This window comes from Callorhinchus milii, unplaced genomic scaffold (assembly GCF_018977255.1).
Source record: "Callorhinchus milii isolate IMCB2004 unplaced genomic scaffold, IMCB_Cmil_1.0 Scaffold11, whole genome shotgun sequence".
Taxonomy (NCBI): Eukaryota; Metazoa; Chordata; class Chondrichthyes; order Chimaeriformes; family Callorhinchidae; genus Callorhinchus; species Callorhinchus milii.
The window spans coordinates 12,707,115-12,733,631 of record NW_024704752.1 but is presented as its reverse complement, the minus strand read 5'-3'; the positions used below and the strand labels follow the sequence as shown (position 1 = coordinate 12,733,631).

The 26,517-nt window shown below is 40.6% G+C and overlaps 2 protein-coding genes across 2 annotated transcripts in view; one reads left to right on the top strand and one right to left on the bottom strand.

Annotated features, from left to right (window-relative positions):
• Nucleotides 1-1,041: 1,041 nt before the first annotated feature.
• On the top strand, nt 1,042-22,161 carry ano7 (anoctamin 7). Its single transcript, XM_007911774.2, has 24 exons — nt 1,042-1,099; nt 2,730-2,926; nt 3,364-3,448; nt 4,461-4,585; nt 5,464-5,571; nt 6,063-6,199; nt 6,378-6,435; nt 6,805-6,915; nt 7,180-7,345; nt 7,521-7,611; nt 8,298-8,394; nt 9,310-9,453; nt 10,199-10,336; nt 13,055-13,153; nt 14,666-14,768; nt 15,062-15,173; nt 15,664-15,718; nt 16,276-16,373; nt 16,747-16,886; nt 17,702-17,907; nt 18,527-18,669; nt 19,348-19,438; nt 20,000-20,119; nt 20,965-22,161. The coding sequence occupies exons 2-24, from the start codon at nt 2,786-2,788 to the stop codon at nt 21,088-21,090; spliced, it is 2,694 nt and encodes an 897-aa protein (XP_007909965.1). The 5' UTR covers nt 1,042-1,099; nt 2,730-2,785; the 3' UTR covers nt 21,091-22,161.
• Nucleotides 22,162-22,765: 604 nt separating this feature from the next.
• Nucleotides 22,766-26,517, bottom strand: part of hdlbpa (high density lipoprotein binding protein a) — a 36,057-nt gene continuing 32,305 nt past the window's right edge. Inside the window, exon 28 of the mRNA XM_007911859.2 lies at nt 22,766-26,336. Coding sequence (XP_007910050.1) covers nt 26,247-26,336 — 90 coding nt within the window. The 3' untranslated portion in view covers nt 22,766-26,246. The remainder of the gene's footprint in view (nt 26,337-26,517) is intronic.

Genomic DNA, 26,517 nt, shown 5'->3' with positions numbered 1-26,517 from the left:
GGTCTCTGCACATACCCACACACTGCACTGCAGCGTGTAACACCGATTACTGCACACAAGGACTAGTTATTGCATTGCCGTCACCACGCACACATAGAATTGTTTTATTGCCCTCATGAGTACAGAGCCTAGGTCATTTTAACATGAAGTCTAATAATTGGGTTCAAGTCTGTAATTTATCACAGCATCGCTTCTCATTGTTAGACAACAATAGCCAACAGTGGTTCCATCTGATTGCTACATGCTGATTTACAATGAATTAGCCTTGAAAATAAGTTGCCCCCATGTTTTTCCAGTGAGAAACTGGCACTGACTGACCAGATAAATCCCAAGTTCAATGGCTGGTCAGTGTTAAAGTGACAGATCTCAGTTGGGATAGCAATAGGGGTGTTATAATAGGTCTCAACTCACCTGGTTTGACTTGTAAAAATCACCCAGGATTCCTGCTCCTGATCTCTATCCAGGGAGCCCTCTTGACAAGCTTGTCATTTAAGTACAAGTTGTGAAACCACAGCGAGGTGCTGTTATTCTCTTCTGGGCTCACAAAGCACTGCCTTCATTCCTACAAAATCACAAGAATAGTTTGGATGAAGAAGCCATTTAATCTCATCATTCTAGAACACCATACATACTATTTTCCCATCAGAAGAGCATCAAGCTGTTTTGCAAATGAGTCCAGCATCCTTGCCTCAAGCATGTACAACAGTGGATCAGTATATGCATAGTTTTTCACAGTCCTGCTTTTTTGCTGTCGATTCAAGTGGTGTGTACTTTCATGCTGTAGATTCAAGCTGTGTACTGACTTGAAACACCCTGTCTTTGTCGTGCCATTTCTTTAGGGTTATTGCCTGTGAAGAGACTGAGTGGGTGGTCAGTGAGCTTCACTAAATGCCGATTTGTACATCAGAAATCAAAATTGATGGCTTAGTCTGCTCTCTTACTCGCTCTCAATTTATTCCTCTCTCGATTGTCCTGGTTTTGACAGAGCACAGCACCGAGTCGAAAAATAGAAAAGTAGAAATCGGCACAGCCTGGACAAGTGTGTGGCTCAGAAGGTGGTGACGGTTGATGAATGTAATTCAAGCTGGGATAAGTTAAGGTGAATTTAAAAATAGATACAGATGTTATGATAGATTATTTTACACTACTCCTATGGACATGCAGCAAGTGTGTCATAAAGTGGTCGGAAATCAGTTTGTTACAGTGGTTTTCCTTATACTGGTTTACAGCTGTCCTTGTGCTTTGTTTTACAAAGTACAGTGAGTAAAGGCTTGAGAACTGGTTGCTCGCTTCACTGGAGCAAGGTTGTTCCCATACCTAGAGAAGCCTAATAAGAACTGGGTACGTAATAATAATCCTTGCATTTGATATAGAGTCATAACAGGTCGTCGAAATGTCTCAAAGTGCTGCACAGGATATGTTGTAAAGCGATGCGACTGTGTGTATTTTGTGGGTGAATACTTCTGACTAGTGAGTAATTTTCCGTCTGTTGTGCAATCCAAATAGCTCGAACAGATGTGTCAGGTCCCAAATGTTAGAACTGACTATTGACTCCAGATTTATGAGGTGCCAGGAAATACAAGGAGATTAATATGTAAGTGCTGTGGAAACATTCTGTTCTGTCAGGTCTCTCAAAGAGTGGAGCATTTGAGGGTAATGAAATAATATAATATATATATGTAGTATAAATCCAGTCTGATGGGACTGAGAATTTTTGCCTTGAGTTTAACCCTCAGTCGCTTCACTCAATTTGCCTGATGAATTTTATAGCAAGTCGGATTATCAGAGAACAAGAACTGGCTGGATTTGCATGAACTCATTCCAAGATTGTGGTTAATCTAAAAAGAAAATGAATTGCTTAGTTTGTGGTTTTGGAAAATGTCAGAACTCAGTCTCGAAAAAGTCAATCAATTCAGTGTAGAGATAGCCATCATTTATTTTCCTGATGTGTTGTGTCAGTATGTATCTGTATTTGCCTCTGTGTGTGTGTGTGTATGTTGAGATTTTTCTGTACGCATAATTTATGCCAATCTCTTATTTTCCCACGTTTTCGCTTTGTTTCTCTTCTACACATTAGTTCCTCCAGTCCTGTTATTCTCCTCCCTTCTTAGAATGACGAAATGCAGTTCCATTTATCGGAATTATTTACTGGGAATCATTTATCTAAAAGGATGTTAATGACAGACCGGAAATTTCACCCAGTGTTTCACAGCACACACTCCATTAGCCATTGTTCAGAATCAGGGAGTGATTTATAAACACTATCCTTCTGGAATTTCTGAGCGCATATCTGGAATTCTTACTGCCACGACATGAACCAACACAATTTTTTTTTTACAATGTAACAGAAAGAGAATCGAGGCTTTGAAATCAGCCTAAAATAATCTAACATCAGACAGAAAAAGGTAATGTGACCAACTGTGAAACCTTGCAGGGGAAAAAATTCTTTATGCCAGTCAGTTAAGAGATAAGACTATAGAACTTCCTCCAAGACTATGCCACGTAGAACAACTTCACACACTGTTAATCTAAAACTCATTGCAATCGGCTCCAGGAAAGATCGTTGCAACGTTATGTGGAATAATTGTACGCACCCACACGAAGTTCAACGTATGGGGGGAAAAAAAGTATTGTATTTTGAGGAAAGACTCCAGTAACAACGGAAAAAAGATGTCAATACACTTGGCAATAATTTATCATTATATATCGGGAACTTTCTTTCCTCGCAGGTAAAGGGCATATTACCCAGGGCATATTTATCAAATTAGAGCAATCCTGAAACATCATGTTTAGACGGAAAAGCAAGGAGGAGGATGTCAGCAATCTGATTCCAAATGAAGAACTGAAGATTGACAACTATGGGAGTCTGAACAAAGTAAATGAGGACCAGGAAGCTGAGGATGGATGTTACATAATGCTCGAGGAGGTGAGTGTTATTAGAGTTTAGTCGGTAGTGCTCTCACCACTGAGTGAGAAGGGTAAAGCCCTACATCAAAACTTTGAGCACATAATCTAGACTGGCAATCTTATAGTGCTGGGGGCATGCTGCACTGTCAGAGATACAACCTTTTGGGATGAGACATCAAATTAAGGTCCTGTCTGCTTGTTCAGGTGCTAAAAATCTTGGGATACTATTCGAAAAGAGGATGCCTTTTCTCTAAGGTTTCCTGGCCAACATTCCTCCAGATAAAATTGGTCATTCACTTCATCGCTGTTTGTGGACAAATTGGCTGCCACATTTGCCTACAAATGCAGTGACTAAAGTTTATAATAGAGCCTGTAAAGCTGTTTACAGATGTTTTGATGACACAATAAGGTCCTATACCAATGCGAGGGTTGTCACCATTATGATTATCTGTTTAGATTAGTGACCAACTCAAAGAAATTATTCCAAACTCAAAGGTTCAAGAGAAGATCAATTTCTTTGAAAATGGGAAAACCAAAATAGGTGAGTTTCAAACCTCTCTTATTTTCTGACGTCATAATCTTGTTCAGGTGGTGGAAGGGGAGAGAGAGGGGGGGAATTATATGGGGTGTTTATTTGGCTCAAAATATCAGTCAGTGCCAGGAAATGAGGAAGTTTGCAATTTTGATTCCCAGGTGAGGGATGGACTGAGTTGGATGTAGTGTATTTGTTCCCCCTTACAGCCTCATCTTACTAACGAAGGCAACAAATGCCAAATGCAAAGTGACGTTACCTTTGTGCTTGCCAGTGATTCTTAACAACACAGTAGAAATATTTTTGTATCTTTGTATCTGCTTTTAGTGAGGTTAACGAGTTAAGTGTCAAATTATGGACGACAAGAAATGAGTTGTGACAAACTTGTTTCGTTTAGTATCCTTACGACCAACGGCCTTTGCCTAATACTCTCCGGATATAGATAAATACAGTAGAATGTGTCCATCCGGGGAGAGAGTGCGGATTCTATTCCAGTACACGGGAATTTCCATGCTTAGGTGGGTTGTGTGAAACTCTATTTGGTTTGGATACTCTTAAGTATGGTGATAGGTTTCCGCATGCTTCAGACCAAAAACAACAGCAATGATAGGAGGTAGGGGGTTGGGGGGTGGTCGGGGGGGGGGTGGAGATTGTTAGAAACTGGAAGAAGATTTTCACCTCCTTGGTTTGGGGATGCATGGAAATTTCCATAGACTGGAATGAAATCTGCACACTCTGCCTGCAGACACACATCCTGCTTACCCAAATCCAGAGAGTATTAAGCACAGGGTGGAATTGAACCTGAGCAATCAAAGTCTCTAACGATCTCTAACCCCTTAACCCCCTACTTCCCACGAGAAAGAGGAGACCTTAATTACCTATCTGTTGTGGATGATAATTTAAAGAGCAAGTTTTAACTGAAGCCACATCATGTGTTCCAGAGGTGTTCTGGGAATGAAAAACATTGAGGATACCGACGTAATTTCTGCTACTGTGTTTCTGCTATTGTGCCTTCACTCAGATTTTGTCCTTGTGTGGGAAGAGGAACGGTCAAAGGAATGTAATAAATCAGATAGTGAAAAGCATCCGAATTGGAGAAAAAAATTCCTGAAGAAGCTCTGCAAGAGTGGCGTTCTCACAGAGGAGGTAGGTTAGGGTTTGTGACGTAGGGGCAGTTTGTGGTTTAGTATGAAGGGCTGGTTGGGGTTCCGTATTAAAGGAGGTTGGGGTTTATGATGGAAGGGGCAGGTTGGGGTTATCGAGGGCACAAGTTCCTATGCAAGTGGACACAAGGCATTTTTATACAGCTGAGAGAATGTTTTTGTACATTTTTGGAAATGATTTATGCCAGGACTGCAGGGCATTGCATTACTGGAGCACGTGGCATTTTTATGCAGTTTTTCTGTTCTGGACAGCAGATGGGCCTACAGTCCAGAGGCTCTAACCAAGTACATTTGCTACAGCCACTTTATTTGTGCACGGTAGCTGGTGGAAGGCAGTAACTAGTCTACAGTGGTTATCTCTATATAAGCAAATTACCAGCTCCAGGCAATGTACATTCCAAGGATTGTTGAATATATTTCCACTTACATGGTTCCAGGTTCCATTGAAGCAACAGTATGACAAGATTACCTAAAAATATAAATGTCTCATCTGTACACACAGGGCCAGGTCATGTGTATAACATCGGTTAAAGGCAAATTGATGCTTACTCAATACCGTGGGCTCTGAAATGCTTCCCCATTAAGTACCCTATAACAGTTCTATAGTTTAATCGAATGAACACTTCATGTCCAGAGCAAGGGCGATGGAGCTCATTTTAGAGCTATTGCTCAGGCTGTGAACAGCTGGTTCAGCACAGAGCTGGGAGTGTTTGGTCTGTATGGCTCAGTTCGGTCTGAACATGTGTATTGGTCCACAGCCACTGGGGGAGCATATATGATCCTACACAGTTACAGTTCTGACGCACGAGGGGTACACATCTCACTTGCTTACCTGCCTGCTTTGTGGCTGTATTCCTACAGCATGTGGTTCACAATGAGAAGAGAAATGTCCATTACATCCTGCTGAGTGCTCCATGGAATGTGCTCTGTTATTATGCAGAGGAACTGAGTATGAAGGTTCCACTGCAGGTAAGTCACAGAAACAGTTCTGATTTATTTTCAGGTAATAACACTCCAATATATGTCAGAAAGTAACATATTATGCGTAACACTTGTATATATTATACAATAACATATTACTGGAGTATAAAGCACCTGGAATACATCTTGGAGTAATATATTTCATCCACAAAATATACATACGTATATATTTGAGATGTCTCGAAGACGTGATAAGGCACTATATCAAATGCAAGGATTATTATTATAGTCAACTTACTTAACAGTATATTCTGTGAAGCGCTTTGAGACGCCTCAAAGATGTGATAAGACTATGTCAAATGCAAGGATTTGAAGAATTATTATTATTCTGAGTTACTGGGCTACCTATAACACTTCTGTACGCCTTCTGCGTTACTAAGGTATTACTGATCTTTAGATCTCACATAAATAGGACAATTGATCATATTGATCTAAACATGACTTAACAATTTTACAAGTATCATTATTGTTTATTTCAGGCAATAATAAATGAGACCTCCAACTGGTCTAATGATGTGCTAAAGAATCTGGGAATCTTTAACGTCATGCATGATGAAATCCCTAACACACCTTTGGATTATTACACTTGTCAGTTCAGACAATCCAAGTTAGAAAGGTCAGTAAAAACATGGGTCGTGTATGAGAGTACTGAAAGCATCTATCCTGTTTGCTCCATGATCACATAATGGAAACTCATTTGCTGTGCTGCCAGAACAAGGGAAGAAAAGTTGAAAAAATCCCAAATAATTACAATATTTACATGTAGAAACTTACTTGAGATATTTTCTCTGCAGGTTCCTTGGTAGCGACGACCACGATAACTTTTTCAGTTGCACCCAACGGCATCAGATAGTAAGTAGTGTATCAGTTCAACAGCTTTTTCTTTCTGTTAGAAGCCGAAGTATATCAGTATGTTTCCATGCAGCAAAAGTCACCATGATACACAGTGTCTTTGCTGTGATTAAATATACCCATTTCTTTCTGTGCCTCATTGATGGAGTTACTGCAATGACCAATACAAGTGGAGTATAACTTTGGCAGAGAGGAGAAAGTGGTTATCTACAAATGTAGAAATTGAAGTTTCACTTAAAGTCATCCCTTTCTAATCTGATTTCGAAGTAAATGTGACAGGAGCATTCTCAGCACGTGTGAGCCATTATTATAGATTAGAAAATGTGTTGATTTCAATCTGACTTCTGTCTTTTTCTTCTCCTTCCCCAGCTTTATGAGATCTTGGAAAGAACTCCATATGGTCAACTGAAAAATGACGAAATTGGTATCAACAAGTTGTTAAATGAGAATGTGTTCTCAGCCGCATTTCCCCTTCACAATGTGAGTCCTGCCTGCGCTTTGACCGTTGAGCTCTTCCAACCCCAAACCCGACGGAGACATTCAAAAAATGTTTCTAAAAACACCCCACTTTTCCCAGTGAGAGAACTTGAAAGAGGAGCACAGAAACAAATGGGTTTCGATGTTTCTCATTGTGCTTGCTCTGATTTGCACATGCAAAATGCATAGGAAACCCAATGTGCAAAATACAGGGGCAACATCTGATCAGGATGACATACTTTGCTTTTCTCATGATTGTTTCTACAGGGTCCTTTCGAGGTTCTAAATAAAGACTGTGTACCCACAAATCTGAACCTCAGGCAGGTTCTGTATGAATACTGGGGTCGATGGGGTAAGTGGTACAAGTACCAACCCTTGGGTCACATTCGAAAATACTATGGAGAGAAGATTGCTTTTTACTTCGCATGGTTGGGTAAGGCTCTGGAAACCTTTTACCATTTCATCTCTTCATCTTCATTATTAGCACCCGGTGGCTTCTTTTTTTTAGCACACCCCTCCATGCGGTATGATATCTATCACGCAGCACAGTGTGGTATGATGGATATGTTTGATGATTTTATCCTAATTTGGGTTTGCTTTTTTTCTAGGATTTTATACTGGATGGTTGTTACCAGCAGCAGCTGTTGGAACCTTTATCTTTATTGTTGGGATCTTCCTGGTGCAAACCGACATTCCTGCGTAAGTCCTGCATCAATTTGCTTGAATTAAGCTTATGGAAAAGTCTAAATTTGGTTGCAATAGGTGATGATAAGGTCCAAACCTTTTAATTAACAGGTAACAGGGGTTACTTACCATGGATGTAAGCTATGGTTGCCAATCCTATGGCCTGGGGGGCCACGTTTAGCCCCCAGGGGGCATCAGGAATAGCCCACCAAACACCCGTACCAATCAAGGCACATCTGCGCCAAATCAGTACCTTGTTTCCAGTAGCTGATGAACCGCCATATCCACGGCATGACCATAAATTAAGAAAAATTCAATAAAGAAAAATGCATTTGCTTGGCCAACCATAAAGGTTGGCGACCGCTGATGTAAAATTATATTGCTTTTTAACATTCGTTGGGGCAATATTGGACAGCGCTGATCAAATCCCCAGCTTACATAATCAATTGCTCTTTACTGGTGATTAATCGCCTCACTCAGGAGAATCAATACTAAATTAATAATTAATCATGTGGAAATACTGAACAAAATCCTGAATGTGTGCGTGCATTCAGGCATGTGCATTGTTGGGGGTTTTGGATAAGTGGGTATGTGTGGTGCAATACACATATGTGTGATTCTGTGACTACTAGTGAGTTTTCCCTGTATGTATAGTGCGCTGAAACCCATTGGGGGTTTAAATATTTTGTATCTTACCCCAGGAAGGAAACGTGTGAGGAAAATACTGCATATGTCATCTGTCCACCTTGTGATGTCTGTAATCAGATGAACCTCTCCAGCATCTGCAACACATTTAAGGTAATCCTTGTTATTTCTTCCATCGTCTCAATTACGCACAATTACAATTTCAGTATGTTTGCATATTTAGTCCACAAGTCGAACTGAGGGCTAGGATGTCTTGGAGAAAGTGATGCGACATTTCACAAGCAACGTACCAGATATTTGTAAATTTTTAGACAGAAAAGGGAGCAAAATGGAATGATCTCGTCAGGACTGGTAACATCTGCCTATACATTCAGGTGAGGTGTGAGGTGATTAATTTTTCCTCGGTCCCTCAGTATTTGTTACAATTTTGAACCATTATTTCAAACCACTGGTGTCCATGTCAGTCTCAAGACACGTGTTTTTTGCTTGCATTCTCTTCCTCAGACAGACCTGTATTCACTGCTACTTGAACATGCTTGACATTGTTTAAAACCAGACACAAAAATATTTCAGGACTAATTCTTGAATATAGTTCCATGGGGATTGGATCATTGTCTTGAAATTGTGCAGAATTTTGGAAATGGCTTAAGTTTGGGGCTATCTGTCGATAACAGAACTGTTAAAAAAAAAAGAAGGGCTTCAGAATAATTACTGAATTTAGAAAGTTTCCAAGTTGCTGCAAACGCTTACAATTTAAGAGAGTGGTCTTAAGCCTCGGACCATTAGAAACATCAGGCCTTTGATGTCTGCACACGTGCAATGTGGTGCCTGACAGGGCAAAGCTCCTTTAATTTAATGTTGCTTCTGTGCATTTTCCAAGGCACAAACTGCTGAGATACCATAGGTGGTCCTGCAAAAAGACAACAGTTACTGTTCTGGTGATGAATACAGCATTTAAAGCTGGTGATGCGTGGGACTGATGGGAAATCAATATCCAGTGTTTTATTCTGTGACCAGGTTTTCTTTTCACAAGTGTCTGCTCTTTCTCCATTGATGTCTCTCTTTCAGATAGGGTTGCTCTTTGACAATGGGGGCACAGTGTTTTTCAGCGTCTTCATGTCGCTGTGGGCTGTGACCTTCCTTGAGTACTGGAAGAGGAAGAGTGTGGTCCTCGCCGACAAGTGGGACTGCTTGGAATTTGAGGGATCTAAGGTAAAACGGTTTGAGTGAACGATCATGTTTGATGTTAATCAATCTGATAAATACCACAAGTCAGCTTAAAGGCGTGAGTCTGTGCCCACTGCTAAGTTTTTAACTTGAGAACTAGACTGTTGGCGCAAGCTATCTCCTGGTATTATTATACTCCAAACAAAATTGTAAACTTAGCTTTTATTTAGGATTAAACTGTTTGCTCAGGTATCACAAGGGCACAAGTGTGGAGTCCTGTAGCTCAGTGGTTAGAGCACTCGCTTTGCAAGTGAGAGACCTGAGTTCAATTCCAGGCAGAGGGCGAAACCTTGGGCAAGTTTTCTTACTCCACACAGAGCCTAATAATAATCCCTCCAAAAAACAAAACAATAATAAAAAATTGGTCATTTTCAATCCATGACTGTTTGTGGGACATTGCTGTGCGCAATTGGCTGCCACGTTCGCCCACAAATATACTGTCAATTTACTTTACAGTATATTTTGTGAAGCGCTTTGGGACATCTAGAAGACGTGAAAAGCGCTATATCAAATGCAAGGATTATTATTATTATAAACGCCTTAAATAATAATGTGGGAGTGGGTTCAAGTGCTGGACAGATAGAGAGGAAAAATTAAGCTCTCCTCTCCTGGGTTGCTATCAAAGAGAATCCCAAGCTGCTTGCTGTCTACCTATAACGTGCATTTCTGAAAACAATATATGCAAACGACGCGTATGAAAAGATATGATTTGCTTCTGCTTTGAGTTCAGGAGCGTTCCAGACCAGAGTTTACTGCTACGGCTCCAATGACGATAAAGAACCCAGTCACGGGGATAGAGGAGCCATATTTTCCCAATGGGGACAGGATACAACGTGTTATTAGTAGCACTATGGTCATTTTGCTCATGGTAAGTCAGTGATCCTTCAAATAAGACGTACATTCAAATCCATTCTAATCCTAACCCAAACCAATGCCTTCTGATCTAACCCATTTCACTTCAATTCCAGTCTGTTACATCTCTAGTTCAATTTTTTTTTATTTCTCGCTTCTGTGAAGTTCATGTTTTGGGTTGATTTTGGCACTGATTGATATGTTATCTAAAGTCTACATAAGTGTAAATTATAATTCTATAAAATATGGAACAGTCCTGTGAAAGATGTAATCATTGTTAAATTCACACCAAAAATTAGATTTTTTTGTTTAAGCAGAACGTTTCGAATATTTGATCTACGTCATTACGAAATGATTTATTCAAAGACAGCTTTAACAGGAAATCTGTCCTTGTGCACAAACAATGGAAAATCCCATTATAAATCCCTCGCTACCCTTTAGAAACGCTAACAGCACCTTGTTCAAATATGAATTGAAAAGAATGAATAAGAAGTATTCGTTGATCAAAATTATTTTTAGCTAACTGTGTTTCTTCTCTTTCCCCACCGGATTTCCTCTCCCTTAACCTGAAAACAATGATTCATTAGCAGAGTACTGGCAATGGCAATTTGTCATGTCAGCTGATCAATTGAGCGTCAGTTAAATCATCTTCAAAAGGAGTTGTGATAAATGAGATTTAAAAACTCCTTTAAAAAGTGAGAGTAAACAATGAGATAATTCTGTATGAGTAACTCAAAATGAAATAGATGGAACAGTGAATGGGTACACTGTCTCTCCTCTCACTTCTGGAAGCTGGATATAAATCCATCCAGACTGAGTTTCAAAGGTTTCCTCTCTCTGATGGCTATGAGGAGGTACAGTAGACAGTACTGTCCTTTCATCTAAGAGACCTGTGTCTAGCACACGAGAACTGAAGGTCTTGCTCCACAGGAAGACCCAGGAATTTTGAAACACACCTGCCAAAAACAATTCAGTTCAGTGCCATGCCTGAATTGATATTCTGATCGAGTCTGAGCTGAGATCAGGGTCAGAATGAAGCACAGCATTTTTAGAAACAATGATTTCATGGGATAACTGCTAATAAAGGCTTAATATCAAAGAAGGATCTACTGAAGAAACATTTTTTATCAGCCTCATTAAAGAATGTGACACCACAGATGTTTCATTGCAGCACATAACAGAGGCTTGTCAAAGCACCTGAATATCCTCCTGGGTGGCTGAGTGTTGCAAATAACCACTGCTTTGGCCATCAGTCTGGTGGAACACAGATATAATAAAATATTATATCACTTCAATTAAAATATTATGTTTTATATTATAGCCCAAATGTACTTTGAAAATAGTCCATTGTTATGAGAATGTGCTGATTGTATTATGACTGTACCATCTCCTACAGAGTCAAATTACATTAAAGGGAAACTATCAATATAATTTAATTCCGCTAACATCTGCCGGTATTCTTTTTATCAACAAAACAACCAGTTCATAGAAAGTGTTTGAATTTTTGTTGTGTGAATTTGTGTGCACAGAAACTGTAGGAAATATTTAAGACTTTTGACATATTGGAATTGAAAATACAATGGTCGAAAAATCTAATATCACTTGGCCGATAACAACTTCTAGTTTGTGAATAACATTGTGGGACTTGTTATAAAATTGAATTTAAAGATAATTACAAGAAAATGGCCAACCCAATGGAAACATGAGGCTTAGATTAGGGCTGTGACCCATATACTCTAGGGATACGTTAAAACTGTACAAACCTTCACTTTTATTTTGTTGTGATTATCTTATATTCATAGTTTCCCTTTAATGTATTCTACTTAATGTACTTGAGTTATCTGCAAGTGTTTTTGTTTCCAGAAATCACTTAAAGTCTGATAGCCAACAGGCAGGGATAGACTTTCACCTCACGAGTGCAACCTTTTTAAATCGATTTTTTTTCTTCCAGCAACTAAGTCAAAACAGAGAGAGAAAACAGTGAACAGAAATTGGCATTAACTAAATGTTATTCACTTTCTGTCACACATCTCCTAATGGGTTAGAAATACATATAACATACAGACCCACAGAACTGCAGGTGGCTGTGACGCAGCCCCCTCTACTGTCAGAGATCATGAATACATCTAATGTGGAAACTTTGGGATCTCTGGACTCCTTGGAATTGGAAGGGTGTCACAGCTCTCATATAACCATAAATTGCTAATAAAGTATTATTATTTGTAGCTGATTTAACAAAAATGATTTCTGCAAACCCTTGCAGACAGAGTAAATATCCACATACTGTATAAGACTGTCCCAGGAATAAAGGCGATAAACTATGAAGAAACATGAGAGAAATTTAGGCTTGCAGTCTGCAAAGAAGGTGATTAATGGGCACATCATCACAGCATATAAAATATTTAAAGATGCAGACAAAGCATTCATTTAACATAATCTAAAAAAGGAGGACTAGAATAAATGGAAATTGGTGAATAGTACTGAATGATGTTTGGAATAAATAAGGCAACAGGTAAAATGTTAGAGATATTAAAATACAATTAGATGCTAATGACGGGAGTGCAATAAAGGGAACTTTGTGAGAACAGGGCTGAGTTTACCTGTGACTCCCTCCACAGTTAACTGGTTTGCAAAGTTAGCACCAAAGAGTCAATTACGTATGCAATTACTTAGAAGATATTTGTGATCTGAAGCTGACTTGTCATTTGCTAATTCTCGTCATTCTCTCTTTCAGATAGCGGTGGTGTTTATCTGCTTGGTTTCCATCATACTATACCGCTCTATTGTCAGCATCCTCATGTACAAGACGGGAAACAGCATCTTCATGGTCTTGGTGAGCATTGCAAAAGTTAAGAAAAGCTAAATGGTGCAATTTTTTGTGCATGTTTATTTTTTACCTCTTGTCCCATAAGGGGCTCAGCAGGGATGGTCAGTCACCCGAGTTGTTGATGTCCAATGTGGTCCTTGATGACTTAGCTCTCCTAGTTAGTGGGACCCACCGATTAAGAATGTACAGTGGTAAATGCCATGATCGCCTCTGTTATATAGAGACTGAGATAACTGAATACTCTACGAAATATATATAGTATATATAATAATAATCCTTGCATTTGATATGGCGCTTTTCACGTCTTCTAGACGTCTCAAAGCACTTCACAGAATATACTGTAAAGTGATTATATATATATACACACACACACAGTGCTGCTAAAATCTTACCTGTTACTTGGGTTGAACTCTCGAGATATGAGGTTGGATGGAAATCGCGTGATAGCCTGTTTGGATCAGGAACTATTTATTGCAGAACTTTGATTCTAGAGATTAAGTAAATAAGTAAAGTTCATGGTAGAGTAGATTGCACAAAGGTCGGTGAAAGGAATGCATTTAAAAAGCCTTCTTTTGTTCTTACATAAGCAGGAATCATTCGCAGCTGATTATCAATTTCTGAAATGAACCAAGGCTGCAAGACAATCCAGATCTCTGCAGGCTGTGTTCTCTCCCACACCCGGCTCCACCAGCCTATCACCCCCAACCTTGCTCGGTTCACTGGAGCCCCATGTCCCAGCGGACCAAATGTTAGATCCTGGTTCTCACCCTTAAACCTCTCGACAGCCGGTGGTGTTTATCTGCTTGATTTACATCATTAAACCGAGGTCCCGTTTGCTCCACCCTACCCTACCTCTGCAGCCTCCTTGCACGGTACAGACCAAGCTGCTTCTTTCACTCAGCGAACACTGACCTGCTTCATGTCCCCCGTCCTATCCACTCCACCACTGGCGATCCACTCTGTCCCCACTCTCTGGAATTCTCATTACTGAACCCCACAAAGACTGTTCTGTAACTATTCACGGGGAGTTGCCTGAGACAGACAATGTATCATCGTCTCAAAACATCTCTTTCCCTACAGGAAGGCTTTTGTCCTGCTACTTGTTCAACCCATTCCTATAATGCATATACCAGATCCTCCTCTAGTGAACACTCGTCACTGATAGAACAACAATATAGTGCAGTAGTTATTTATTAATAATAAGCCTTGCATTTGATACAGCGCCTCCTCACGTTGTTGAGACGTCTCAAAGTGCTTCACAGGATATACTGTAAAGAGACTGTGTATTTGGTGGGCGAATTGCAGCAGCCAGTTGTGCCCAACAAACAGCCACGGAGTAGTGCCATGGGATCCTTAACATCCACCTGAACAGGCAGGCGGGACCTTAGTTTAACATCTCATCTGAAGGACGGCACCTCAGACAATGTAACGCCCCCCAGCCCACCCCCCATGCATTGAGTGCCAACTTTGACTATATGCTGATTTCTTGTGACTTTTGTAACACTCTCTCCATTCCAGGCTTCCAAGATAGCCAGTATCACTGGATCAATAGTGAATCTCCTAGTCATTCTCTTATTGGCTCAAGTGTATACATCACTGGCTCATTTCCTGACCAGATGGGGTGAGTACAAGCTATCTGTCATTCAGTGTATATTGGGATAGTGGGGCAGGCAGCACAGAAGATCATTACGTCAATCACTGCAGTTGCGTCATTTTACAGTAAATCCGTGATGCGCTTTGAGACATCTCAACAACATGATACATCACTATCAAATGCAAGAATTATTATTAATAAGAGGATGGAAAAGGACAGAATTGGGGGGGGGGAAATGTTGGAGGGAAGAAAAGAAAATAATGATTGTGTCGATATTGTTTTGCAGACTTTTTTTACTCGTTATTTTCCTTCTGTTCCAGAAATGCACCGGACTCAGACCATGTACGAGGATGCCTTTATTGTAAAGGTCTTTATTTTTCAGTTTGTCAACTTCTACTCATCACCCTTGTACATCGCCTTCTTTAAAGGCAGGTGAGCAGCTTCTCATCTGCTGATACAGATCATTGCAGAGTCTCGTTTTAAAGAATTTGTGCTATCAACTGGTGACAGGACAACAATGGGGCTCACTCTCCCAGCAAGATGGTCAGAGTATAGCCCAGTGTGGTCACCATAACCACAAGACAGCACATGAGGTCATTTTAGCACCAGTTTTAGCTGAACTCGGTAACTACACAAAGTGAATGGTGGCCTGAGGCGTAGTCGGTCAGGGATTTCTCTCATTCTGTTGTATGTGGTGACCATGAAGGACAACTTCCAGGGCCTGCATCCAATCTTCATTTGGTATTGAATGGCCAAGGTCTTGCTCCTAGGAACTCCAAAGACTTTGTGGGCTATTTTCTGTTGGAATGAAGAGCGGGTTGTACTGGGGGCTTTGGGGAGACAGGTTTTCAGGTTCTCAATTATTCTTTATTATACTGTTGTATAATTCCCAAACGTGTTTCCGATTTACTGTCTTATTCAGGTTTATCGGATACCCTGGACATTATGGATCACTATTGGGAGTCACAAATGAGGATGTAGGTATTCTAGACAGTGGGCTGGTGTATATATGTATTTTAAAAAAAGTTATTATTCAAGGTCAGCAATAGCCCTTTTTTAAAATCAAAAGCTTAAAAAAATTCCAAATAGCTTGTTTGATTTTTGCACTTCTGTATTGTGTACAGTAGAGCTCTGAGAACCCCCCACCCCCCACCCCCCCACCTCGTGAAGGGCGCTAGGTAAATGCCAGCTATTGTGGAGAGATGCAGTCTGGAACATGCTTTTTCTCCACTCTCCACTGTTGCGAAAACTTGCAGGCGGCATGAAATAGTCTAAATGCTCGTGAGATAAAATAATTCTGGGTTAGTGACATGCACCATCTAATGTATCTGCATTTTCTAATATATAGTATTTGTGGGCATGTTCTGATAGGATCTTTTTCTGGAGTATTTTGCATCTGTATTCTGAGGTATCCGTTTTTCAATATATAACTCCAGTGCAGGAGATAGCACCAAAAGAAGGTTGGTTGGTGGCCTTTTTCTGTGCTATAACTTGAATGATTTATTACAGATTGTTAATGGCTCTTCTGTTTCAGTGTGGAGCTGGTGGCTGTATGATTCAACTGGCTCAGGAGCTTCTTGTTATCATGGTGGGAAAGCAAATCATCAACAATGTGCAGGAATTTGTCATCCCGTGAGTATCTGTTGCCATGGCAATAGGCACTGTTCAAATGGGAGCAGGAATGGGAAGAGATCTGCTGCAACAGTGATGGATGGAGAAAGACCTCCTCAAAAAGAATATAGAATATGCATGAAACATTTGAATGAAATGGATTTTCTCTTAAATGCGGGACTTTCAACTTTCTTTGCTCCTGAATGTTGTCTTGTTTTCCTTCACATTTTACTTAACGGACCACTTAATGATCCTACCACAGCTGAGATAGGCAAAATCCATGTGGGAAGTGCATGGGGGATAAGTCAGCACTTTACACTCCATAGGACACCATGTGCGACAAAACATCACAACATAAATTATTGATTCTATGATTCTATTACTTCCTGAACAGGAAGCTGAAAGGATGGCTGCAGAAACACAAGCTGAGATCAATAGATAAAAAGGAGCTATCTGGTGCAGAGCAGGTTCCTTGGGTGAAGGATTACGAGTTACTGGTCTGTGAGGGACTCTTTGATGAATACCTCGAGATGGGTAGGTATTTCACTGGAAAACCCTGTGACCGTGGTGAGGAACAGAATATAATTCATCTTGTGGAGGAGAACAATCTTTCAAATCGTGTGTCAACCTTGGGTTGATAAAAGTTCTGAAGGGTTTGATTCTCAGTGAATTAAAGTTAACATCCAATAGTACACATTTCTGGATGGTTACATGGTTAACAATTCATACATTTAAAAAATAATAATCCTTGCAATTGGTATAGCATCTTTTATGGCAGGAGGATGTCCCAAAGCGCTTCACAGGATTTATTGTATCAGTGGGTGATGGACATGCATGCTTTATTTCTTCGTTGTTGTTGAGAGAGTGAACTTCAAATACCCACATAATCTGTTCCTCATAAAAGTAATAGATAACATGTGGAATTCACCCACTTATTTCTAATTTTCACACACTGGGCATGCAGACCATCAAGGATGATGGCTTCTGTCCCTCAACACTCTCATAACCAAGTTAGGCAACTGCTTCCTTTGCAGGGATAGGTCCTTCAGTTGAGGGAACTCTCATTGATTAGTTCTGTGTTCTCCTACTCAGATGGAACGTTACCTACTGGAACAGTTGCTTTAGCTCAATGCATTTCCTACAAATGTTAATATTATGCCAGTTAACACTTTTACAAAGGAATATTTGAGTGGGAAAGGGAATGAAGGAAAGGTTACTAAAAAAACAGCAACAACATCCCAGAACCTATTTGTAGCTATGACTACACTGAGAACAGCTATTGCAGTATTGCTTGAAATAATACTTTTTCTTGCTCACATTCTCTTCCCATGGTAACTTTGCCCACACAGTTTTGCAGTTTGGATTCATTACCATATTTGTGGCCGCGTTTCCGTTGGCTCCATTATTTGCCCTCCTGAATAACTGGATTGAGATCCGTCTGGATGCCAGTAAGTTTGTGTGCGAGTACCGACGTCCAATCGTGGAGCGAGCACAGGACATCGGAATCTGGTTCAATATCCTGGAAGTAATTACTCACCTAGCTGTAATAAGCAATGTAAGTGCAATTACATCCTATCAAATCCACCTTCACATCATTTATTAATTGTGATCTATTCAGCAGCCTGAAAGTTCCAAAATTTCCATTCTATGTATCTATCACTGTTCTGATGTTCTCGTGAAGTGATTTTTCTCTCCAACACAGGCAGCCTGTAACTGCTCAAACAGATGAAGCTGTTCTCAAGAACTTTTTTTTATAAAATCTATTTTCAGCCTCACTTCTTTTCCCCTCAGCAACCGATCATTCTTTATCCCGTTAAATATTGCTTCCATACTTGGGGGTAACTTGCTCGCAAGGGACACAAGACTTGCTGTCTGCGAGGTGATCTTTCTCTTGTCTCCTGCTTCTTTCTCCCAATGCACCATCTCCACTAATGCCTCTATCATTTCAGTAATGCCAAGGCAAAGATATTAATTCTGCAAGAGATACCTTTGTTGAACGTGAGAATTTTATTAGCCTTTAGGCTCGGTGGGTCTGATCATCTAATTCTGCGCATGGGTGTTATGTGAATGATAAGCATTCAATTTTGTCCAATCTTGACAACAACCTGCATTGACATCGCACCATTTATAGCAGGAAAATATCAGTTAGAACGTATAACTTTTCCCACCTACAGGCCTTTCTGATAGCATTCACATCAGACTTCCTGCCTCGCCTGTATTATTACTACACCCATGACAATAACATGACCGGCTATGTCAACTTCACTTTGTCATATGCACCGCACAAGTTTCTACAGCAGAACAACAGCATGTGCCGGTAAGGACAAAAAGAAACAAGTTTGTCAGGTTCTCACTTGAAGAGAACAACGATTTACATTTATACAGTGTTTTTCAAGTCAGGAAGTTATATATCTCAAAGTACGTCAGAAGCAGAGATGATCTCACCTTAAAAGCTCCTTTTAAAAATCATATTGCCAAGCTCTTAATTGGACAATAATAGGTTAGCAATCTCACTCAGAAGCAGAGTGCGATTGACTCCTGTGAGAAATCGGAACTGGAGTTTTTTCTTCTGAGATTAGAGCTGTGATACAGTGTTGGTGCAGAGGGAGCTTTACTCTGCACCTGAACTGGGAGCATTTGATGTTGCCAATGAGTAGGCAAGGTGGGAAATTTATCAATGTTAAAATCCCTCACCTTGAGGACTATAAAGTACACAAAAATAAGTCTTAACTGTTGGGAAAATTATTTTTCTTTCCAGTTTTCTGCTTTCTAAATGTTGAAGTGTAAAAATAATAATTTGGTCACTCAATCCACGACTGTTTGCGGGACACTGCTGTGTACAATTGGCTGCTGTGTTTCACCCACAAAATATACAGTGAATTCACTGTATATTTTGTGAAGTGTTTTGAGACATCTGAAAGATGTGGTAAGGCACTATATCAAATGCAAGGATTATTATGTGTAGATGTGATTCTAACACGATTACTGTGAACAGATACAAAGACTTTCGGGATCAACATGGTTATCTGACCCTGACTTATTGGAACCTTTTGGCTGTACGGCTGGGTTTTGTCATTGTATTTGAGGTAAGAAACAGATGTACAGAGGTGCATCAGTCCTGCCTACTGATCAATGCAGACCGGTATTGCATAGAATATCTGTGGAACTCTGACTATCATATCTATAAAAAGCTAACTGAAAATGAAAGTATACAACTTATCACCAGAGAAATGTGCCTGAGGAACAATGCTTTAAATGATAGCTGTTACCTGTAATCACAAGTTTTGCATTAATTTTGCAGTCTCACTTAAGAGAAATGCTTGTTGGATTATGGGTCTTAGAATGGTATTAATGCAAAGTGCGCTCTGCAGCTAACCTTTACTTTCCCTGACCAGCCAGTATTAGAGGGAGCTTTCCCCTGCATCTAAGGTACTGAGTTGAGAATGTTTAAAGTGGCAATGAGGGTGGTGGAGGGCAGAGTTGGGGGTAACATGTTTAACTCTAGCCTCTAATCCGTGCTATAGCTGAACTGGGAGTGCTTCAGATTCAAAAAGAGGCATAAAGTATTCCATTCCCCAGTATTGATGTGAATTCAATGATATATATATACAGTACAGGCTTGATTCAGACTCTTGTCCTTCTTGCAGCATGTAGTCTTTTTTATTGGCCGCATGATTGATGTGCTGGTCCCAGATGTGCCTGAGTCAGTGGAGATCAAACTGAAGAGAGAACACTACCTGGCAAAGCAGGCCTTGGCAGAGAACCAGGTAAGGAACAGAAGAATAATTCTGCCTTGCCAGGACTTACTCAAGAATTTCAATTTGGAATAATATTTTAGGATGCAATACGAGTAATTTGACACATGACATATAGTAAGTGTAGTATGCTCGGAAGAGTTAGACAACTTTGGATCTAAGGTTCCCAAAGCTTTCCAGTGTGATGGTAGACTAATCCATACAGACTTAATTACTATCAATATCTGCCAGGATGGTAGGTGGACTGGATGAACCTTGTTTTTTTTTTGGTCTGTCAATTCCTATGCTCCTATATTACTGCCACCAGCAACATTAGTTCAGTCATGCAAATTCTCCTCACCTCCCCTCTGTTTCTTTTAACAACCATCTTAAATCGGTGTCCTTGGGTTACCGACCCACCCACCAGTGGAAACATTTGTCCTTTGGGACTTCAGTTACCTGGAGAGGCTAGAGAAGCTGGGATTATTCTCCTTGGAGCAGAGAAGGTTAAGAGGAGCCATAATAGAAGTTTTCAAAATTATGAAGGGATTCGATAGGGTGGATCGGTAACCTGAGGACACAGATTTAAAATAGCTGTTAAAAGAAACAGAGGAGAGGTGAGGAGAATTTTTTTCACACAGCGAGTTGTTCAGATCTGGAATGCATTGCCTGAAAGCGTGGTGGAAGCCGATTCAATAACAACTTTTAAGAGAAGCAGATAATTATTTGGGGAGGACAAGTTTTGCAGGGCTATGGGGAGAGAGCAGGGGAGTGGGATTGAATTGGATAGTTCTTTTCTAAGAACTGGCATAGACACGATGAGCTGAATAGCCTCCTGTGCTGTATAATTCTAAGACTGCTATTGCTTGTTTTGCTAGGCTCTGGGACAGGCACTTTTTGAACAAGCTGAAAATCAAAATGAATTCAGCTCAGAAACATCAGAAAGGAAAACCTCTACAGATCAGCACAATCTGCCACCCATCCCAGAAGACAAACAACTATAACCAAAGCTCACTGCTCATCAAATGATGGCGAGCAAAATGCAGATGTTCTGGAATGGCGTAGATCAAGTGCAAATGCTATGATTTTGCACCAGCAATTGCATCATCAATGACCAGCATTAAATTACATCTTTAGTACAAGCATCAACACTGAGCCTCAATGGAGCATCAATACTGAGCCTTGAGATCTTATCCAACAGCAATGTATTATATTCTGCAACTTTGGTGAAACTTTACACTGGCTGGTGTCAGCAAGCGATGCTCCACTTCACTTTAATGATCTTCCACCATGTGAATACTTTACCTAACACTGGAAAGTCGTATTGCATCCAATCCCGGAAAAATTGGCTGCACAGGATGATTTATTCAAGACCATTCCAGGCTATGATGTGACTTTTTCAATAGACGACTCATTTGTTGCTCCAACAAAAAGAAAAGCAATACAAATAACAAAATTGTGAAACAATCAGTTCAACAACTTGAGAAAGTTGCAACCAACAAACACGCAATAATAATCCTTACCTTTGGCATAATGCCTTTTAATGTTGGGAGGGATTCCTAAAGTGCTTCATATACTGTAAAGTGACATGACTGTGTTTTGTGGGTGAACAAGGCTCCATGCATTGCAAATTGTTAAGTGTAGTAACACTTGGTTATGGAAGGATGCTAGTTTTCTTGTGCATTCTGCAATATCCCAACAACCAACAGGCTACTCTAAGGGGATGCCTGTAACTACCCACCTCGCTCCAATTATTAGCAACTTTCCTTAGTTTGGGAGAGAGCTGGAAAGTGGAATTTTTTTAAAAAAAGGAATTTTTTTGGAAAAAGCACCTGACAAAATGAGCTTAATAACCACCTTCTCTGCAGAAAATGTGTACTTTTCTATGAAGGCCGGATGAACAGGGAAACCAGAGGGTGGCTGTATGGCTGTACCATGATGTGTTTGTGAATCAAGGGGGTGGGGGGGAAGATAGAGGGCCAACCAATAAGTGAAACAGGTCTCAGTGGGTGTAAATGGTAAGTAATCGTGAGCGATTGTATCTCGAACAGAAGTAAACAAATGATTTCAATTTCCATGAACTCGACTGCTTCACTTTTTATGTTTACTATTTAAATGAATACTCATTGATTGATTCATTAATACTTATAGTGACTGCATTCAGATGTTTCGGTAGTTTGTTGAAATTACCTCTTGTCATCTTAGATTTATGCAATTCACTTGCAGGAAAGATCAATCTTCTGAGTGCATCATCGTTGCAAATGAATGTTCATTTCCTGCAGCACCATTACTGTGTTTGACTAGCTGGAACCATACTATTTGGCACTCAGGGCAACAAGATCCAGCTCAACAGCTGCCTTGTATTATTGTAGACCTGACCGGCTTTGCCAGATGCATTACCTCTGAACCACGGGAGATGCTGTGTAGTTCACATCTGTCTCACAGGCAAAAGCATCACTGATTTACCCAATACACATTAACAGACTGATTCAAAGATAGAAGTCAGAGTCAGCAGAGTAAAATGTGCATCAAGCTCCCTGCGAGTACAACATTGTAATACCCTGCCACTAAAGAGAATCGTGTGATTTCATTCAAAATACATCAACTAGTGTTTTATGTGTAGCAGTAGAATCCTTACACGGGTTTTGTTGAACAGAATCACCACCACCAGTACAGAAGTACTACTTATTCAATTTTTTTTATTTTGGATTTATAAAATTCCAGTGTCATCCATATCTCCTGTACATTTGCATATCTCCATTCAGAGTTAAGGCCAATGGTCTCACATGGAAACTGCTTGTTCTGTGTATTGCATCAACATGGAAGACTTCAACAGGCGTGAGCAGTGAAAATAGGCCAGTGCCAAATCGCTCATCGTTTCTCAAAAACCCTTCAATGCTACGATCCTTAGAGGAAGGTAGCAGTTTGGGCGGGCAAGAAAGAATGGTACCAGCACATTGCTGGTTTAAACAAGAGGAAAAGCCTGGCATATTACTTTCTGGTACTTTTACATAATGAATTTCAACTGATCCTACACTGGATCTGCCACATTACCAGCTGACAACACAGCTGAACTGCCAACACTGTGCTGTGGGGGATGGGGTCTATTACACATCAGATGCCAAAAAGTAGCAATTTTTAAAAAATATTCATTGCTTATAATGGAGGACAGCCCATTATAAACACAAAGAAAAGATCGCCATTTTTAGCGATTGTCGTATGTTAAGACCCTGTAGAATGTACAACTCAATAGTGCCCTGGTGATCTTAGAAAGACCTAATTTCCATGGCTTGCTCAGTCCAGATCAGGGAAGTCAAGCTAACCAGACTATAACTCGTGTTCCCAACTTTATCTGTGTGTGTCAGAGGAGAAAGTCTCACACTGAAGGCCCTGAGAAGATTAGCCAAAGAAAATCTGATTTTTGAAAAATCAAACTAGTATTCTGCCAAGATGTGTGCATTTCTCTAAATGATCTAACCTTCAAAGTGGATCCCAGAGCTGTACACACATAAGTGTCCAATGCAGATCCCACCTTGTACTTAAAGTGCCAGCAAACAGAACATCTACACAAGCAGCATCCGGGAGCAGAGAGAGGCAGTTAATGTTCTACCACATGCAAAGATTACTATTCTAATACTGTCGTTCATGCATAAAACTGGTTAAATACTGCTACAGCTCTATGCATAGTGCAAGGGGCACTGCCTGCTGCAGGCTTTCAACTAAACACATGGGAAGAAATTCTATCTATGTCTAGATTTATACTTTTATGTAGATTTTAAGAACGTTCAGAATTTGGCGAATTGTTGAATTCAGTCTTAATTTTGAAGTTTGTTTTCTGTCGTTCTTAAAAATGCTACATAGAAGCATAAATCTAGACCCAGGTGGGATTTCGTCCCAAATAGGGTCTAACCAAATCACCATTTTCCCCAAACAGGGGCCCAGATTTTGTTATCATCAAGTCAATAAAGTGAATTGAATGCGCGTTACAAATGCTTGAATAATCCAATTGACTGTCCACTGAATGTATCCCTGGAGTGGCTGCAAGGTGTCTTAAACAAAGTGTAAAACTAGAATCATAGGCAGTAAAAAAAAAAAGAGAAACGTGGAGGCAGATGTGGCCTGGCCTTGAATTATGACAATTGAAAACACTGAAAAATGAGTGGAAACTAGGTCTGGATAGTGAATGGCTTCAATGCTCGTGGCTGCAGCTCTGGTAGCAGAGTCTCTCAAGAGTTAAGGGAAGTTGCAAGAGAACTGGCAGCACCGGCAAGCTCCTAAGGAACATTTCAGTTTCAATGTCTTAGTGTTTCATTTAGGTTTGAAGGAGGTGAGTTTCTCAAACCACCCCAATCTTTAAAGACCACCACCACTCCCACCTCCTTACAGGAAGATAGTGAGACCCCAGACATCAGGAGCAACATTACTGATAGTGGGCAAGGCCTGAGCTATAAAAGGAGAAGAGCGTCCCTTTCATAAGCTGTGCGAGCTGCTCCCCTTCCCTCCCTCTTGGTTTACAGTGTCAGAGGATCAGACACATACAGTGCAGACTCTACTGCGGAATATCCCCAGTGCAGGAACGGGTTAGGAACCAAATTCCAGCACATCATTAGCATATGAGATTTAATGTGGCACACAGTGTCTGCCAAAATCTTGTAGTGTTGGTGGGATGTTGCTTTTTTTTCCCCCCTTTCTAATTCACATGAGCACAAGGATTATGGGATTGAGCAGACCGCTCCCCCACCCCCAACCTGTACGGTTTAAATTTAGGTACACATACAAAGTGTATTTTTTTTATATTCCCATGTCACAGGATCCATACTGTAATTTTTCCCCTCCCATGCTAATTGCAATGCATGCATCCATTGGCCTGAACACAACATTTATGTGAGGATTTGCATGTCTAACATACAAACAGTGAAGATATTTGAATGCCTTTTGATGTGCAATGGAAAGTGCCCAGAAACATTAGAAAAACCTACAGTAAACAAGCATGAAAACCATTTTGGCATTCCAACTCGTCTGAGCTTTATAAGGATGCACATTTTCTAGTTTGCCTTCAATAAAGAACTTTATTTTTTTGTGAAAAGTACCACCCAGGGGTCGTTGTAATGGGAGCAGCCTGTGTGTTGGGGCCTCACCCCCTGCAGTAATGGCACACTGGCAGGACAGCGAGGCTGCTGGCTTTGTGCTGTATGCTAACTGCACGGCTGCCAATGCATCTTTGGCTTTGGGACCATTTAAGGGAACCTGTTTGGCTTGGATATATTTTTTAAAATTTAATTTTAACCCCTCAGTACCCTTAAGCTGTCATTCTAATTTAGCAGAGCTCCATTTACACACTGCTTGGGAGTTTCATTCAGAGCATTTAGTCCTGGGTCACGTAACAAACGTCACCACATACACAATAGTCAATTCTGCAATAGAAGAGTCATGAATGCAGAGGAACTCCAGGGGGATGAGGGGGTGAAATCTACACCAGCACAATTCATGAGGATCTACTGTCCCTTTGGTAATGGTGAATACATGCAATTTGGAATTGATTCCGTTATCAAACGAGTCGATCTAGCCTGGTTTGCTTGCTATGGATGAAAGACGGAATCTCGCTAGATTTGGAACCATGGCTAGTGTTAAATGGGGCTGGGGCTCAATGGCAACTAAAAGGCTAAAGCATTTGCACTTTACCAGGGAAAACTGCAAAGGTAGTTCTCTTAAGAAGCCCTACTTAGATACAATGCTCCCCTTTCTATACTCTACTCACCTTAACCTCCTCTAAGTATCAACCAAACTCTGAATTAAATGGGAGGATTGAACCAGATGGATAGTCATGGCTGGCAGGCCCATGGTGTGAGACTTGTTCAATTAGGACGGGTCTTTCTGGATGCGCAAAGCACACCAGCCACTGACACAGTACCAGGTGAGATTTTAACTGGCCTATGCTCGACAGGTGCTTTGCAGAATGCTGTGAAGTTAAAGGGGGGTAATTAATGTAAACCGGGCTGTGAAATAGGACCTTCAATTGCAGTTTTTTTGGCGGGGAGGGGGAGCAATCATGACACAGGAAGTAGTTGCTAGTCTAATTATTTGCTAGGCTGCTGAACTGGAATCAAACAGGAAGCACATCTTGGCAGTTCAGCGGTACAGGAAAAGGGCTTCTTCCAGGTTAGAATCTCTTCGGTCCCCAAGGGGAAGTCTTTGGTGCAACAGGAGCACCAAAGCTTGGGAAGTCTTCTGAGCTACTCACGTCTGGAGCCTGGGAGAGAGGAATAGGAAAGATCCTAATTACAACAACAACTTGGATTTATATAGCGCCCTCTGCACTGGACGGCGTCTCAGAGTGCTTCACAATAACAGATCCCGGGGCTGAGCCAGGGGGAGGGGGGAGAAGGTGACCAAAGGTGCAGTCGAAAAGGTCTTTAGCCGAGACCTGAAAG

Coding starts and splice junctions, on each gene's coding strand:
- ano7 (XM_007911774.2), top strand. CDS start 2,786: ATGTTTAGACGGAAAAGCAAGGAGGAGGATGTCAGCAATCTGATTCCA. Junction 10,337..13,054: donor CTATGGTCATTTTGCTCATG/GTAAGTCAGTGA, acceptor TCTCTCTTTCAG/ATAGCGGTGGTGTTTATCTG. Junction 17,908..18,526: donor ACCTAGCTGTAATAAGCAAT/GTAAGTGCAATT, acceptor TCCCACCTACAG/GCCTTTCTGATAGCATTCAC.